Source organism: Haliotis rubra, unplaced genomic scaffold, assembly GCF_003918875.1.
Source record: "Haliotis rubra isolate DU_JTF1 unplaced genomic scaffold, ASM391887v1 Scf338, whole genome shotgun sequence".
Lineage (NCBI taxonomy): Eukaryota > Metazoa > Mollusca > Gastropoda > Lepetellida > Haliotidae > Haliotis > Haliotis rubra.
This window is the reverse complement of record NW_025767011.1, coordinates 681,021-698,128: the sequence shown is the minus strand read 5'-3', so window position 1 is coordinate 698,128 and position 17,108 is coordinate 681,021. Positions and strand designations below refer to the sequence as shown.

The 17,108-nt window shown below is 41.4% G+C and overlaps 1 protein-coding gene across 1 annotated transcript; it reads right to left on the bottom strand.

The window, feature by feature from the left end:
* Nucleotides 1-5,324: 5,324 nt before the first annotated feature.
* LOC124284537 (beta-microseminoprotein-like) lies at nucleotides 5,325-7,817 on the bottom strand. The gene is made up of 3 exons (XM_046720612.1): nucleotides 7,667-7,817; nucleotides 6,549-6,669; nucleotides 5,325-5,473 (listed from the first exon to the last, which is right to left on the bottom strand). Exons 1-3 carry the CDS (start codon nucleotides 7,752-7,754, stop codon nucleotides 5,428-5,430), a joined length of 255 nt encoding a protein of 84 aa, XP_046576568.1. The 5' UTR covers nucleotides 7,755-7,817; the 3' UTR covers nucleotides 5,325-5,427.
* Between the last annotated feature and the right edge of the window lie 9,291 nt (nucleotides 7,818-17,108).

Genomic DNA, 17,108 nt, shown 5'->3' with positions numbered 1-17,108 from the left:
GACGTTAAATAATAACTCACTCACTCCTCACTCCATCCAGAAAGCGTCGAGACTAAGTCTGCATTCATACACGTTTAAAGTACTAAGTCCATATGAGCTTTTTAAAACATATATATTTATTATGTTATTAATTACAAGCAGAACATGTCATAACACCAAATTAAAAAACAATCAATCCGTCATTCACATTACATAGTTACAATTTATGATATAGATCAATTTCAATTAAATAGTTCAAAATGAGATTCCCGCTGATCCGGAAAAACAGATCTTTCAGATTCCTTGCTTCATAAGTGAGTCCCTCGCAGTTGAGAAGCACACAGTCAAGCTGAATATGCTTGATGGTGAACACTTCATCGCAGAACACACACATTGGAGGTCGATCTCCATCCGTTTTCAGCAGATAGTCATGAGTAAACTGACTGTGGCCAATACGACGTCGTCGTACCATTGCCTGACCTCGTCTCGACTGACAACGCAATTAGGTATAACCGATTCTTGGTTTCAGTTCGTGAAGTTTATTTCTTCCTACCCGTGTGTTCCACCTTTTTTGCTCAATGTCCTGTGTGTAACTTTTGATAGTGGGTTTGAAATCACTGTACGTGATCAGTAGTGAAGCTAACGGCCGCTTGTCAAGAGCTGACTTAGCTGCGGTTTTTGTGTTACCTGCTATGTCTACGTGACCCGGTGCATAACAAATATCGGGCGGAGAATGGTCCCTTGTACAATAACTGTGTGTGTCTCATCGCAGCCTAGTAATATCTGCCTCAAGAGAACCGGTTTGGCGATGCAGTTACATCTGCGAATAATTTTTGTGTGGTAATCGGCTAGAGTCGTCAAAATCGCCGTCATAATCTCTGTGTGTCATTGCATACCGACACTGTGGACAGTTAGCCATCCACCAAACTGTTTCGGGCCGAACCGCAAAGCTAACCGATCCACGTGAAACATCGTGCTGCGGAAACCTCCAAATGTTCCACACATTTTCGATCCTCCCAGACACATAAACGCAACCAAAGAACAGGGCTCCGTTTTTGAGTGGTTGGTTGGTTGGTTTCTTATTTAACGCCGCACTCAACAATATTCCAGCTGTATGGCGGCGATCAGCAAATAATCGAGTCTTGACCAGACAATCCAATGATCAACAGCATGAGGATAGATCGACGCAATTGGGATACGATGACATGTATCAACCAAGTCAGCGAGCCTGACCACTCGATCCCGTTAGTCGCCTCTTACGGCAAGCATGGGTTGCTGAAGACCAATTCTAAGCCGGATCTTCACGGGTTAATATTGCAATTTCAGAATGAAAAAAGTTTGGCACCTTCTTGTTATTGTAAATATTTATTGAAAATGTTTTTTCCGGAAAAGGAGCATTGCACCGTCGGGGTAGGCTATTTTGTTTTGGGCGGTTGGAATCTCAAAACAAGACATCTGTATTAATTACAATACTGAGCATTACGATATGATTTTTAAAAAATCCTATCTTATAGAAGTGGGTTTTATGGCTTTTTCGTTTGATCTTCTACTGTTTCACAAGAGAAACTCCGGAGAGGCAATCTTTAGTTTCGTCATCAAGTTTTACAAGCAGCATCTTGCAGCCGTCACCGACAGCCTTACATCCACTGGGGGCTTGGATAACGCCCGCCTTGATGCCGAATCTGCAAGAAACGAAAACAAAAGCTGTGATTACATATCCCATTATCGTTACAAAACGGATGTTTGATTGGCATTTTAGAAGATAAAGAATAATATAAGATTGATTGGTTGGTTGTTGTTTAAAGCAATATTCCAGTTAAAAGGCAGCGGTCTATAAATAATCGAGTCTGCACCAGACAATTTAGTGATCAACAGCATGAGCATCATTCTACGCCATTGGGATACGATGACATGTGTCATCCATGTCAGCGAGCCTGACCGCCCGATCCCGTTAGTCGCCCAACGACAAGCATGGGTTACTGAAGACCAATTCTAAGCCGGATCTTCACGGGCCAAGAAAATAATAAGAAAGGTAATACTTTATGGATGTAGCTTCTTTATTATGTTGTCATCCATCATATTATGATAAAAAGTTGTCACCCATAAAGTATCATACCTTTCTTACTCAAACTTCATACCTTGCACTCAAAACAGATCATTCGCCATCTACTTGGAGACGTGGCAATCATATTTTCAAAAGCCTCTCATAATATGAGAAAGAAATGTCCATCCATAAGGTATTACCTTTCTTATTATTTTCTTGGCCTGTGAAGATCAGGCTTAGATTTGGTGGTTACAGTACATATTCAGCTTGAAGCGCACAAAATCCGCTCTAGACCTTACAAAGTATTCTCATTGCCAGACAATGTTATCCTAATAGTTTCTTTACCTTAATGTTCATAATTTGTTTTGCTATGTTTGTTAGTTCGATTCAGATTTTATCTTAAACATATTCAGTATTTTCTTGTTTATGTTCGGTGCTTCAGCCTTGTAATAACGCGAAGATAATCATTATATTTTCGTTGTAAATCAAACGACAGATTACCTCGAGGTGAAAATGGGCACTTGTTTATCGATTAATTAAGACATTCTCCTATAACAAATTATCAGCACAAAGTAACACCCTGATGTTCTGAAACTGTCGTATTTGTACCTTTGTCAACACTTTGTTAGCTCACACAGATCCTATTTTCGCAGCCAATTTCTTGGCTTCTAATCCCTTCAGCGGAGTCGTTATATTGTTATTATTATCCTGTATTAATTACATCACTAACAATCATCATAACAATGAAGTTTCAAATCTTCACCTTCTTCAAAGCCCATCGAAAGCACACAGTGTGTTCGTCCTGGGGAGAGCAGGTACTCGGGGTAATTAGAGCTATAAACGTAGGAAGTGGAACTTAATTATGAACTGACTCCTAGTGATATGTCTGACTGAATATGCATGACAACGTTGTCTGTGAACCTAATGCATTTTTGTTTAATCGTCTGTACTTGCCCACAACAGCTGAGACCATTGGCATCACAGGTACACTCGATACAGTCAGCTGTCTTAATGTGAGATCCGACCTGCATCTTTAATCCTTTGTACATGCAGTACTGAGTGATTGTTCCATATTCTGGGAAGCAAAATAACAACAAAAAGCAAAATAAAAAAAGCACAACAAAAAACAAACAAAAATAACCCGGAAAAGAAAAACAAAAAAAACCCAAAACACGTGAAGTATTATTGGAAGATTCTCCTGTGTGGAGTGTTCTTACTTCCAAGAATTGCCTGAGCAGTGGTTGCTGCAGTCTGGGTCCTGTTCCGGAGACCCGTGAAGGTCCGGGTTAGAATGTGCCTTCAGTAACCCATGCTTGTCGTAAGAGGCGACTAACGGGATCGGGTGGCCAAGCTCGTTGACTTGGTTGACACACGTCATCGTATCCCAGTTGTGTAAATCGATTCATACGTTGTTGATTGAATGGTCCAGACTCGATCATTTACAGACCACCGTCATAAATCTGGTATATTGCTGAGTGTAGCGTAAATCACCAACCAAACAAAAATATCATAGTATACCCGTAACAAATATCGTTTAGTTGAGTTGAGTTGCGTTGAACATCACATCGGGATTATTCCATCCAGAAAGCTGGTGTTGGCGATCTATAGCTTGTTTTTATATTGTATTGTCCAAATAGTGCTATCAGTTTTAACTCTCCATACTAGTTTTAGTGGTAATTGTGATATTCTAGTTGTTTTACTGTCCTTTGTCGGCAGGTTTTCTAATCTCTATATATATTCTGTTTCAAATGTCAAGTGTTCTCGTCACGATATGGCTGAAATATTGCCGATGTGACGTTAAATAATAACTCACTCACTCACTCACTCCATCCAGAAAGCGTCGAGACTAAGTCTGCATTCATACACGTTTTAAGTACTAAGTCAATATGAGCTTTTTAAAAACATATATATTTATTATGTTATTAATTACAAGCAGAACATGTCATAGCACCAAATTAAAAAACAATCAAATCCGTCATTCACATTACATAGTTACAATTTATGATATAGATCAATTTCAATTAAATAGTTCAAAATGAGATTCCCGCTGATCCGGAAAAAACAGATCTTTCAGATTCCTTGCTTCATAAGTGAGTCCCTCGCAGTTGAGAAGCACACAGTCAAGCTGAATATGCTTGATGGTGAACACTTCATCGCAGAACACACACATTGGAGGTCGATCTCCATCCGTTTTCAGCAGATAGTCATGAGTAAACTGACTGTGGCCAATACGACGTCGTCGTACCATTGCCTGACCTCGTCTCGACTGACAACGCAATTAGGTATAACCGATTCTTGGTTTCAGTTCGTGAAGTTTATTTCTTCCTACCCGTGTGTTCCACCTTTTTTGCTCAATGTCCTGTGTGTAACTTTTGATAGTGGGTTTGAAATCACTGTACGTGATCAGTAGTGAAGCTAACGGCCGCTTGTCAAGAGCTGACTTAGCTGCGGTTTTTGTGTTACCTGCTATGTCTACGTGACCCGGTGCATAACAAATATCGGGCGGAGAATGGTCCCTTGTACAATAACTGTGTGTGTCTCATCGCAGCCTAGTAATATCTGCCTCAAGAGAACCGGTTTGGCGATGCAGTTACATCTGCGAATAATTTTGTGTGGTAATCGGCTAGAGTCGTCAAAATCGCCGTCATAATCTCTGTGTGTCATTGCATACCGACACTGTGGACAGTTAGCCATCCACCAAACTGTTTCGGCCGAACCGCAAAGCTAACCGATCCACGTGAAACATCGTGCTGCGGGAACCTCCAAATGTTCCACACATTTTCGATCCTCCCAGACACATAAACGCAACCAAAGAACAGGGCTCCGTTTTTGAGTGGTTGGTTGGTTGGTTTCTTATTTAACACCGCACTCAACAATATTCCAGCTGTATGGCGGCAATCTGCAAATAATCGAGTCTTGACCAGACAATCCAATGATCAGCGGCATGAGGATAGATCTACGCAACTGGGATACGATGACATGTATCAACCGAGTCAGCGAGCCTGACCACTCGACCCCGTTAGTCGCGTCTTACGACAAGCATGGGTTGCTGAAGACCAATTCTAAGCCGGATCTTCACAGGTTCCAATTTCAGAATAAAAACAGATTGGCACCTTCTTGTTATTGTAAATATTTATTGAAAATGTTTTTCCGGAAAAGGAGCATTGCACCGTCAGGGGTAGGTTATTTTGTTTTGGGCGGTTGGAATCTCAAAACCAGACATCTGTATTAATTACAGTACTGAGCATTACGATATGATTTTAAAAAAATCCTATCTTATAGAAATGGGTTTTATTGCTTCTCGTTTGATCGTCTACTGTTTCACAAGAGAAACTCCGGAGAGGCAATCTTTAGTTTCGTCATCAAGTTTTACAAGCAGCACCTTGCAGCCGTCACCGACAGCCTTACATCCACTGGGGGGCTTGGATAACGCCCGCCTTGATGCCGAATCTGCAGTAAAGGATAACAAAAGCTGTGATTACATATCCCATTATCGTTACAATACGTATGTTTGATTGACATTTTAGAAAATAAAGAATAATATAAGATTGATTGGTTGGTTGTTGTTTAAAGCCGCACTCAGAAATATTCCAGCTGTATGGCAGCGGTCTGTAAATAATCGAGTCTGGACCAGACAATTCAATGATCAACAGCATGAGCATCATTCTACGCCATTGGGATACGACATGTGTCAACCATGTCAGCGAACCTGACCGCCCGATCCCGTTAGTCGCCTCTTAAGACAAGCATGGGTTACTGAAGACCAATTCTAATCCGGATCTTCACGGGCCAAGAAAATAATAAGAAATAATTAGATTTGGTGGTTACAGTACATATTCAGCTTGAAGCGCACAAAATCCGCTCTAGACCTTACAAAGTATTCTCATTGCCAGACAATGTTATCCTAATAGTTTCTTTACCTCAATGTTCATAATTTGTTTTGCTATGTTTGTTAGTTCGATTCAGATTTTATCTTAAACATATTCAGTATTTTCTTGTTTATGTTCGGTGCTTCAGCCTTGTAATAACGTGAAGATGATCATTATATTTTCGTTGTAAATCAAACGACAGATTACCTCGAGGTGAAAATGGGCACTTGTTTATCGATAAATTAAGACATTCTCCTATAACAAATTATCAGCACAAAGTAACACCCTGATGTTCTGAAACTACCGTATTTGTACCTTTGTCAACACTTTGTTAGCTCACACAGATCCTATTTTCGCAGCCAATTTCTTGGCTTCTTATCCCTTCAGCGGAGTCGTTATATTGTTATTATTATGTATTAATTACATCCTAACAATCATCATAACAATGAAGTTTCAAATCTTCACCTTCTTCAAAGCCCATCGAAATCACACAATGTGTTCGTCCTGGGGAGAGCAGGTACTCGGGGTACTTAGAGCTATAAACGTATGAAGTGGAACTAAATTATGAACTGACTCCTAGTGATATGTCCGACTGAATATGCATGACAACGTTGTCTGGGAACCTAATGCATATTTTATTAATCGTCTGTACTTGCCCACAACAGCTGAGACCATTGGCATCACAGGTACACTCGATACAGTCAGCTGTCTTAATGTGAGATCCGACCTGCATCTTTAATCCTTTGTACATGCAGTACTGAGTGATTGTTCCATATTCTGGGAAGCAAAACAACAACAAAAACAACAACAGCAACAACAAAAAAAAACAAACAAACAAACAAACAAACAAACGTGAAGTGTTATTGGAAGATTCTCCTGTGTGGAGTGTTCTTACTTCCAAGAATTGCCTGAGCAGTGGTTGCTGCAGTCTGGGTCCTGTTCCGGAGACCCGTGAAGGTCCGGGTTAGAATGTGCCTTCAATAACCCATGCTTGTCGTAAGAGGCGACTAACGGGATCGGGTGGTCAGGCTCGCTGACTTGGTTGACACATGTCATCGGTTCCCCATTGCGCAGATCGATGCTCATGCTGTTGATCACTGGATTGTCTGGTCCAGACTCGATTATTTACAGTCCGCAGTCATACAGCTGGAATATTGCTGAGTGCGGCGTAAACCTAAACTCACTCACTCACTCACCCTGTTCCGGAGATGGGTCACTCTTATCCTTCTGTCCTATCGTAGCGTTGTGACGCGTGGATGTCCAGCACGTGGGCGATTGGCAACTTCACTATTGCTCAGACAACGTCTCAACAGTGCTTTAAAGGTGGCAATGGAAATGCACAATCACCTGATGTTGAGACAATCCTCCACGGATAGTAAGCGTTAAACAGCCCACAAAACAAAGCAAAATCCATCTTACCGAGAACCGAAAACCAAACCCTTGCATAAAGGATTCCAAAGACGCAAATCAACAACGTTACCTGTGTCTCCAACTCACCAGCTGCAACCAAGTTGTTTATTCTGAATGTTTGAGACTGACTGACTGACTGACTGAGTTTGGTTTTACGCTGCTTTTAGCAATATTCCAGCAACATCACGGCGGGGGACACCAGAAATGGCTTCACAAAATGTACCCATGTGGGGATTCGAACCCGGGTCTTCGGCGTGACGAGCCAACGCTTTAACCACTAGGCTACCCCACCTCCCCGAATGTTTGAGAACGCATAATGATGTTGATAGCACTACAAAGCCGTTATAGACAGGAGGAAGCTTACTTGAGATCTCTGTGATAGGTTTCCCGAACATACAGGATCCTTGGGTTAACGCCACCAACCCAAGAAGTAGCAAGCCGTAGACGTACATGTCGCAGTAGATGGAGACGTCAACCTATCTCAGACAACAAAACTAATGTCAGATAATAGATAAACTGCCTGTCTTGTAAACATGAGTGTGAACCAACAGATGGTCTGTCATGATTAGATGGGAACAGTTTGCTTTCTAATGTTAACCAAATGTCATGATGACTATTAAAAGATAACTTCACGCTGTGGGGTGAAGATATATAAAGTAAACCAGGCTTATATATTAATAGCGTGGAGCAATTACAGGCATTGAAACCGCACTCAGCAATATTGCAGCTGTATGGTGGCAGTCTGGACCAGACAATTCAACGATCAACAGCATGAGCATCGATCAGCAGCATTGAGATACGATAAATTGTGTCAACCAAGTCAGCGAGCCTGACCGCCCGATCCCGTTAGTCGCCTCTTACGACAAACATGGGTTGCTGAAGATCAATTCTAACCCGGATCTTCGCGGGTATGGACCTTTAACACGATAAACAATATATAGTAACTGTGTTGGTGGCATTTGTCAAAACAGTTCGTGGTACTTAATAACATTTATCATAACAATATCTGGTACCTTGATACCATTAATCAAGATTTACCACGGTAACTTGATACCGTCCGTGAAGACAATTCTCGGTAACTTGATGCCATTTATCAAGAGAGTCAGTGACTTGATGTCACATAGTCAATACTTGATGCCATTAATCAAGACAATCCCTCTTAACCTGATGTCGTCATAAAAAGAATCCATGGTAACGTAATGTTGTTATCAAGTTAATGTATGGTAAATTTATGATATTCATTTATACACCCAGTTGTTACATGATGCCATCCATCAAAACTTTCCGTTTTTAATGGACACTATTAGCGACGACAATTCCTTGTTCCTTGATGCCAGTAATCTTTAGTTCTTTAGTCTTTATTTAAACCTTTTTTTCTGAATTCATATCTAGAGCCAAAAACACATATTTACAGGAATGGCATTCCTCGTTGTCTAGTGGCTCAAAAACGTACCTATATTCTCAATTTAAATTTATTTTTGGTGTTGAGCCATATCTCCATTGCATAACTATTAAGAAATTTCGTATTGCCTTAGCGAGGTTCAGGTGTAGTTCTCACCAACTGAATATAGAAACTGGTAGATATATAAAGAAACCAAAAAACTCAAGATTGTGTGAAATGTGTTCCTGTAACTCTGTGGAAAAATGAGTATCAGTTTTAAGAAATCTTGCCATGTTTATCTTCTATGCTAACAATCGTCGTCGCTACAGCTTGAAGGCTGCCAATGTATAACGTTGTACCGTGGGCCGATGGCCTACATCCACATGAATAAAGACTAAAGATGCCATTAATCAAGAAAGTCCGTGGTAGCTTGATGCCATTTAACAATACACTCCTCGGTAATGTGATGTCATTTGCTTTTACACTTCATGGGGACTTGATGCCATTAAATACATGTTAGGGTAGACAGGTCACCATAAATTACATTATTTTTCTCATTTATCAAACGGCGGTTGTCCGATAACACTGGATATATTGAACACTGGACACTTCATCGATACATGTGTCGTTAATTAACCATTTGTGCAATGAATGAACCATCTTCTGTTGAGAGGGACAGACTTATGCAGAGCACACACTGGTGGTGTATTGCGTGTGTCAAAATCCAAACATCAGCATGATACCATGTTTTGTTTGTAATTAAACATTTAAAAAACCCATAACAACTCGTCTTGACGGTTTTTGTACCTTCCTTACTCAAGAAAGTCCATGGTAGCTTGATGCTATTTAACAATCCACTCCACGGCAATGTGATGTCATGTTTCAAGCAAGAAATTTCGTCAACAAGGCCTTTATACCAAGAATGGAAATGTTGTTACTATCCAACGGGAAATGGAAAAGGAAGTGAAGTCATTTTACGAAACATTATACCGTAAACATGAGTTATCGGATGTCGATCTGCATAACCTTTTAGGTGAATATGAAGTTCCTAAACTATCAGACGAAATGGCAAAAACCCTTGAAGGGGAGCTTACACAAAATGAGGTTCTTTTAGCTGTAATATCCCTTAAAAATGAAAAAGCCCGGGTCCTGATGGATTTACAGCAGAATTCATAAAATTCTTTTGGATAGATTTGGGCAAATATCTTGTATGTTGTTTTAGTGAATCATATAGGCAAGGCATGCTACCAATATCACTAAGAAGAGGTTTGATTAAATGCATACCTAAAGTAAACAAGCCCAAACAATATATAAAAAACTGGACACCAATATCGTTGCTTTCCATTTTCTACAAAATTGGTACTTTGACAATCTCCAAGAGAACAAAACCTGTTCTTGACAACATCATAAACGAAGATAAAAAAAGGATTTATCACAGGAAAATATATAGTTGAAATTGCAATATTTTTCTATGACTTAATAGAATGTACAGGGAGTTATCAGATATCAGGACTATTATTACTCACAGATTTTGAAAAGGCTTTCGATACTGTAGACTGGAAATTCTTAGATAAGACACTTGAATTCTTTATTTTCGGAGGTTCTATTCAAAATCTGGTTCAAACATTTTATAATGACATTGAAACTTGCACACTGGTAAGCGGATTTGGCTCTGATCTCTTCAATATTTCAAGGGTCTGTCGGCAGGGAGACAACTCTCTCCCCATACCTGTTCATATTATGTGTGGAGATACTGGGTAATATGAACAGAAATAACTCAAATATCCAGGGCATAAAGACTGATAGTATTGAATATCTCTTGGTACAATTTGCTGATGATACCACGTGTATGCCTGATGGTTCTGATCGTTGTCTTTATGCTGTAATGCAAACATTAGAACAATTTGCACGCTTCTCTGAACTGAAGGTAAATGTTGATAAAAGTAGGATTTTGTGGTTGGAATCAAAGAAACGTTCCAGAATAGAATAAAATTATGCCCCGAGTGGAAACTTAATTGGGGAACAAGACTCTTTCACACTGTTGGGTTTTAATATTAGACCTAGATGATATAATCAAAATGAATTATGATGAAAAGCTTTTAAAATGCCAAACCTTGATGAATTTATCGTCCGCCAGAAACCTCACCCCCCTCGGTAGAAACACTGTGTTTATTTTACCAAAACTCAACTATCTTTTTTTCTTCAATTCCAAATCCGCCTGAAAATGTCATTAATGATTTTCAAACTAAATGTTTCAGATTCATTTGGAAAAATATACCCGATAAATTAAAGGGAGATCAGGTTATATGTAGTCCAAAAGATGGAGGTTTCAAAGTACCCAATGCAAGATATAGAGATAATCCAAGCACAAAAGTTGTCAGTACTTAGGCGTTACTATAAGAAACCAACACCATGGACCAAACTTATTGATATGAATTTACCAAATGTTAGTTCTATAAATATTTTAGAACTCAAATGTCATCATTTGAAAAATGAAATTATTTTAAACATTAGAAATCCGTTTTACGTAGACCTTCTCTCATGCTGGTTTGACTTTATAAATAATATCAAACCACAAGCGGATACAGATCTTCTCAGCCAAACAGTCTGGCATAACTGTCATATAATGATTAACAAAAAACCCATCTATTACTCATACTGGAACTCGAAAGGAATCCACTTTATCAATGATCTTTTGGGTGTTTCCTCAACTTCATCGAATTTAAAAACAAATACGACCTTAAAACAAACTTCATTCTATATTATGGTTTGATACAAACGACAAAAGCATATATGAAGTCGTATGGAAATTTAGACTTGAAAAATAAGGTTGAATTACCTTATTGGGAAACAGTGTATCACAAACCAACATATTAATAAGTGGGATCATGAGGTACAATGTAACATCCCTGTCAAAACATGGACCAAATATAACATGATACCTTTTCGGTGCACCACCCATTCAAACATTCAGATAGATGCGATTATTGTTCCTATAAAACAGATACATTGCAGCAGTTATTTTGGGAATGTGATCTTGTACGGCCACAGTGGACCAAACTGGTGGGATGGTTAAAAGGAAAAGCTCAAATAGAAATTCATTTTAATAAAGAAAGGATACTCATTGGTTTTCCAGAGAGAAACAATGACCCACTAAACATAATCATCTTGATTTTCAAAAAGACTATATTTGACCATAAACAAAAACGATTGCCAACCTTCCAAACATTAATATGCAAAGTCCGGGATTATGATATTATTACTAAATGTGCAATAGAGCAGATTTGTTTCACAAATTCTGGTCTTCTTGTCATTCACTGTTCATGTAAATGTATTGTGCGATTGATACCTGTATTTACTTTGAAATAAAAGTTTTAAAAAATGTTTTGTGTGCAATGAAACATTTAAAAAAAACATAACTTACTCGTCTTGACGGTTTTTATACCTTCCTTACTCAAGACAGTCCATGGTAGCTGACCACCTCCGTGGTGGTTAGAGCGTCCGCCCGGAGAGCGGAAGGTCGCGGGTTCGATCCCCAGCCGCGTCATACCAAAAAGACGTTAAAATATGGTACTTGTTGGTCCCTGCCTGGCGCTCGGCATTAATGGGTACAACAAGGACTGGTCGGCTTTGAGTCAGTATAATGTGTCTGAGTGGGGTATTCATGCTTCACTGCGGCATGGTATCTCAGTGGGCTAGAACTATAAAACCAGCTTCAGCCTGGGCTAGTACAAGCAGCCGCACATACACATACACACGCATGCACGTCGTCATATGAGCGAAATATTCTCCCTCGCGACATTAAACCCAATTTCATCTCACCCATGGTAGCTATTAAACAATAAACTCCACGGCAATGTCATGTCCTGTTTCAAAGGACTCCAAGAGAACTTTATGCTTTTAAATACAGGTACAAAACATTAGGGTATAAACGTCACAATGTGTCAGCATGCTTTCTTATATGTTCGTGTAGACGTTAAACAGTCATTTTACGTCGTTACTGTTACGATTCAGCAGAAGTTCATTACACTGTGTTTGACAAAAGTTACAGAGTCGTGCAAAAAGTATTCGGCAAAATGGCCGCCGCGGTATCGGGTCAGTTTTCAGTACGTTGTGATCTCCGTTCTTTCATTGGTAATTTTCGAATAAAATATCACGAAAAGGTAAGTATACCTACTTAATATCGTGTAAGATGTCTTTTGAGACGAATTACTTTCATCACACGTCTTGGGAGTTGTACAGGGACTGAATATATTCAGGTAGGATAGTCTCGCAAATTCGCTGAATTTCCATGAACAGTTCAACGTTCGATGTGATCAAATGAACTGGAGACTGAACCGTTCTTTTGATGTATAACCAAACATTTTCGATCACATCAATGTCAGGTGATTGAGCAGCCAGCTCATGCATCTGATTTGATTATTTCCTTCGTAGTCTTTGATGACCCGCGCACGATGCACTCGGGCATTTTCATCTTGGAATAAATGTCTAGGATGTCTCGGTACTTGTTGGCATTTATACGACCATCTACAGCCGTTAGTATCCCCACGCCATTCCAGCAAATACAACCCCATATTATAACCTGATATTTGTTGGTTTTTTGGACACACTAAATCGGGTCGCCATCCCTCCCCGGTCTGCCTCCACATTATACACGCTTATCCTGTCCAATAACAATGTGACTTTCATCAGGAAATATAAATCCACTGTTCATTCACTGTCCACCTTCTCTTTTCACGACACCACGCACTTCGCTTTTCACGATTGATCTCTCGAACCACAAATTTCTTCTTTGAAAACCCGACGTACGAAGCCATGTGAATGTAACTTGCCTGTTTTCAATTAATTTTGAAGATATTTCACCCAGAGTGTCCCGTCTATTAAGTTTCATAAGTCTCTCTAACACACAGAAATAATAATCACTCACGATTTTTGCTCTTCCACTTCGTGGTTTGTTCTCCGTCGAACCCTTTGTTAAAAAACTTCTAAGTCACATCGTTTATTGTACTGCGTGGTTTCTCCAATATTCTACTGAATTGCCGACCTGATACAACCTTACAGCCGCATTCTTAACACCGGGCGACAATTAAACACTGTTTCGATCCATGTCGTCTGCATCAGGTAAACCGGAAGTATCCATAGCAGACGATAACGTAACTCACGTGACTAGCACGTGACATCTAATCTATTTATATGCGCGTTTGCAACCGTTTGCAGAGATATAGTCATCCAAATATCAGCGTAGATTTGTCATAAAGACTGAATTTGTCAATTTGCCGAATATATTTTGCACTACTCTGTAGTTGTGAGGAATGTAATACTACTTAATGTAAGCAGTGGGTGAGGTGAGGTGAGGTGATATGGGGTTTAACGTCGTGCTTGAGAATATTTCGATCATATGACGACGTGCATGCGTGTATGTGTGTATGTGGTTGCTTGTACTGGCTGCTTGTACTAGCCCAGGCTGAAGCTGGTTTTATAGTTCTAGCCCACTGAGATACCATGCCGCAGTGAAGCATGAATACCCCACTCAGACACATTATACTGACTCCAAGCCGACCAGTCCTTGTTGTACCCATTAATGCCGAGCGCCAGGCAGGGACCAACAAGTACCATATTTTAACGTCTTTTGGTATGACGCGGTCGGGGATCGAACCCGCGACCTTCCGCTCTCCGGGCGGACGCTCTAACCACTACACCACGGAGGCGGTCTAAGCAGTGGGTGGATGCCATGATGAGATATATACTAAGCACAAGAAGTAAGGCAACCCCTAAGTGGAATTTATAGTTGAAACAATGCTACATAAACGTTGCAAGCTGATTGCATACGAACCCAGATAGGAAATCACTTACGGCTGACACCACAGTCAGCACCATGTTACCTGTACATGATACATGTGCATCATGCACCATACATGCATTCTAGCCTATAAAACTGACAATAAGCGTGTCCCAATATCTCTTGTGAAAATGCCACCTCGACAGTACCTGACACACGCACAGAAATGGCAGGCCATTGGCATGATAAAGGGTTGACAATCTCAGAATAGTATTGCCCGGTTCTTCAGGAAGTCCAAAAGCGTCATTTCCCGTCTCATTAACCTTTACCGTCAGACAGCTGGCGTTAAAATGAGGACCGGTCGAGGAAGACGCCCTCAAACCACCCCCAGACAAGACAACATCCTAAGAGCTATAGCTCTGAGGAATCGATTTGTCACAGCCCCGGATTAAAAGATGGAATTCTTCAGAGCCACAGGCGCACGGATTTCATGTACGCAACAGGCTCCGTAGCAGAGGTCTTAAGTCAAGACGTCCATTCAAAGGCGTGACGATGACAGCTAACCACAGACGTCTTCGTTATCAGTAGGCTCAGCAACGTTAGAGGAGGGGGAACCGGCAATGGCGACATGTGATGATTAGTGATTAATTCCGATTTTGTTTGCGATTCACGGATGGACGATTGCGTGTGTGGCGACGCCGAGGAGAGCGTTATGGGAGACCCACGGTACAGGAACACGATTCTTAAGGAGGCGGCTCTATCATGGTCTGAGGAGGAATTTCTTTCAATAGGAGGACTGACTTGATTCTTGTACGGGGTAATTTGACAGGCCAGCGGTATATGGACGAGATCTTACGGCCACACGTGGTTCCAGTGGCTCTCAGGGCAGGTCGAAATTTTGTGTTTCAGGACGATAATGCACGTCTTCACAGAGCTCGTATTGCCGTGAACTTCTTGCAACAACTAGGTCTGACAACTTTACCCTGGCCGGCTAAAACACCAGATCTATCCCCTATCAAACATCTGTGTGATGTATAGGGCGTCGAGTGCGTCTCAGGGAGCCTGCGCCAGCACATATTGATGTGTTAGGTAGAGCGCTGCAGAAAGAGCAACACTTCATTCCAAGGGCGACAATTCAGCGGTTTGTGTCCAGCATGCCTGCAAGGTGCTAGTACTAGCCCAGACTGAAGCTGGTTTTATAGTGCTAGCCCACTGAGATACCATGCCGCAGTGAAGCATGAATACCCCACCAGACACATTATACTGACTCCGAGCCGACCAGTCCTTGTTGTACCCATTAATGCCGAGCGCCAGGCAGGGACCAACAAGTACCATATTTTAACGTCTTTTTGGTATGACGCGGTCGGGGATCGAACCCGCGACCTTCCGCTCTCCGGGCGGACGCTCTAACACCACTACACCACGGAGGCGGTCTAAGCAGTGGGTGGGTGCCATGATGAGATATATACTAGGCACAAGAAATAAGGGAACCCCCAAGTGGAATTTATAGTTGAAACAATGCTACATAAAAGTTGCAAGCTGATTGCATTCGAACCCAGATCGGAAATCACTTACGGCTGACACCACAGTCAGCACCATGTTACCTTTACATGATACACGTGCATCATGCACCATACATGCATTCTAGCCTATAAAACTGACAATAAGCGTGTCCCAATATCTCTTGTGAAAATGCCACCTCGACAGTACCTGACACACACACAGAAATGGCAGGCCATTGGCATGATAAAGGGTGGACAATCTCAGAATAGTGTTGCCCGGTTCTTCAGGAAGTCCAAAAGCGTCATTTCCCGTCTCATCAACCTTTACCGTCAGACAGGGGGCGTTAAAATGAGGACCGGTCGAGGAAGACGCCCTAAAACCACCCCAGACAAGACAACTTCCTGAGAGCTATAGCTCTGAGGAATCGATTTGTCACAGCCCGGATTAGAAGATGGAATTCTTCAGAGCCACAGGCGCACGGATTTCGAACTCTACTGTACGCAACAGGCTCCGTAGCAGAGGTCTTAAGTCAAGACGTCCATTCAAAGGCGTGACGATGACAGCTAACCACAGACGTCTTCGTTATCAGTGGGCTCAGCAACGTTAGAGGAGGGGGAACCGGCAATGGCGACATGTGCTTAGTGATTAATTCCGCTTTTGTTTGCGATTCACGGATGGGCGATTGCGTGTGTGGCGACGCCGAGGAGAGCGTTATGGGAGACCCACGGTACAGGAACACGATTCTTAAGGAGGCGGCTCTATCATGGTCTGAGGAGGAATTTCTTTCAATAGGAGGACTGACTTGATTCTTGTACGGGGTAATTTGACAGGCCAGCGGTATATGGACGAGATCTTACGGCCACACGTGGTTCCAGTGGCTCTCAGGGCAGGTCGAAATTTTGTGTTTCAGGACGATAATGCACGTCTTCACAGAGCTCGTATTGCCGTGAACTTCTTGCAACAACTAGGTCTGACAACTTTACCCTGGCCGGCTAAAACACCAGATCTATCCCCTATCAAACATCTGTGTGATGTATAGGGCGTCGAGTGCGTCTCAGGGAGCCTGCGCCAGCACATATTGATGTGTTAGGTAGAGCGCTGCAGAAAGAGCAACACTTCATTCCAAGGGCGACAATTCAGCGG

Coding starts and splice junctions, on each gene's coding strand:
- LOC124284537 (XM_046720612.1), bottom strand. CDS start 7,754: ATGTACGTCTACGGCTTGCTACTTCTTGGGTTGGTGGCGTTAACCCAA. Junction 6,670..7,666: donor ACCTATCACAGAGATCTCAA/GTAAGCTTCCTC, acceptor TTTGCTTCCCAG/AATATGGAACAATCACTCAG. Junction 5,474..6,548: donor AATGGTCTCAGCTGTTGTGG/GCAAGTACAGAC, acceptor CCTTTACTGCAG/ATTCGGCATCAAGGCGGGCG.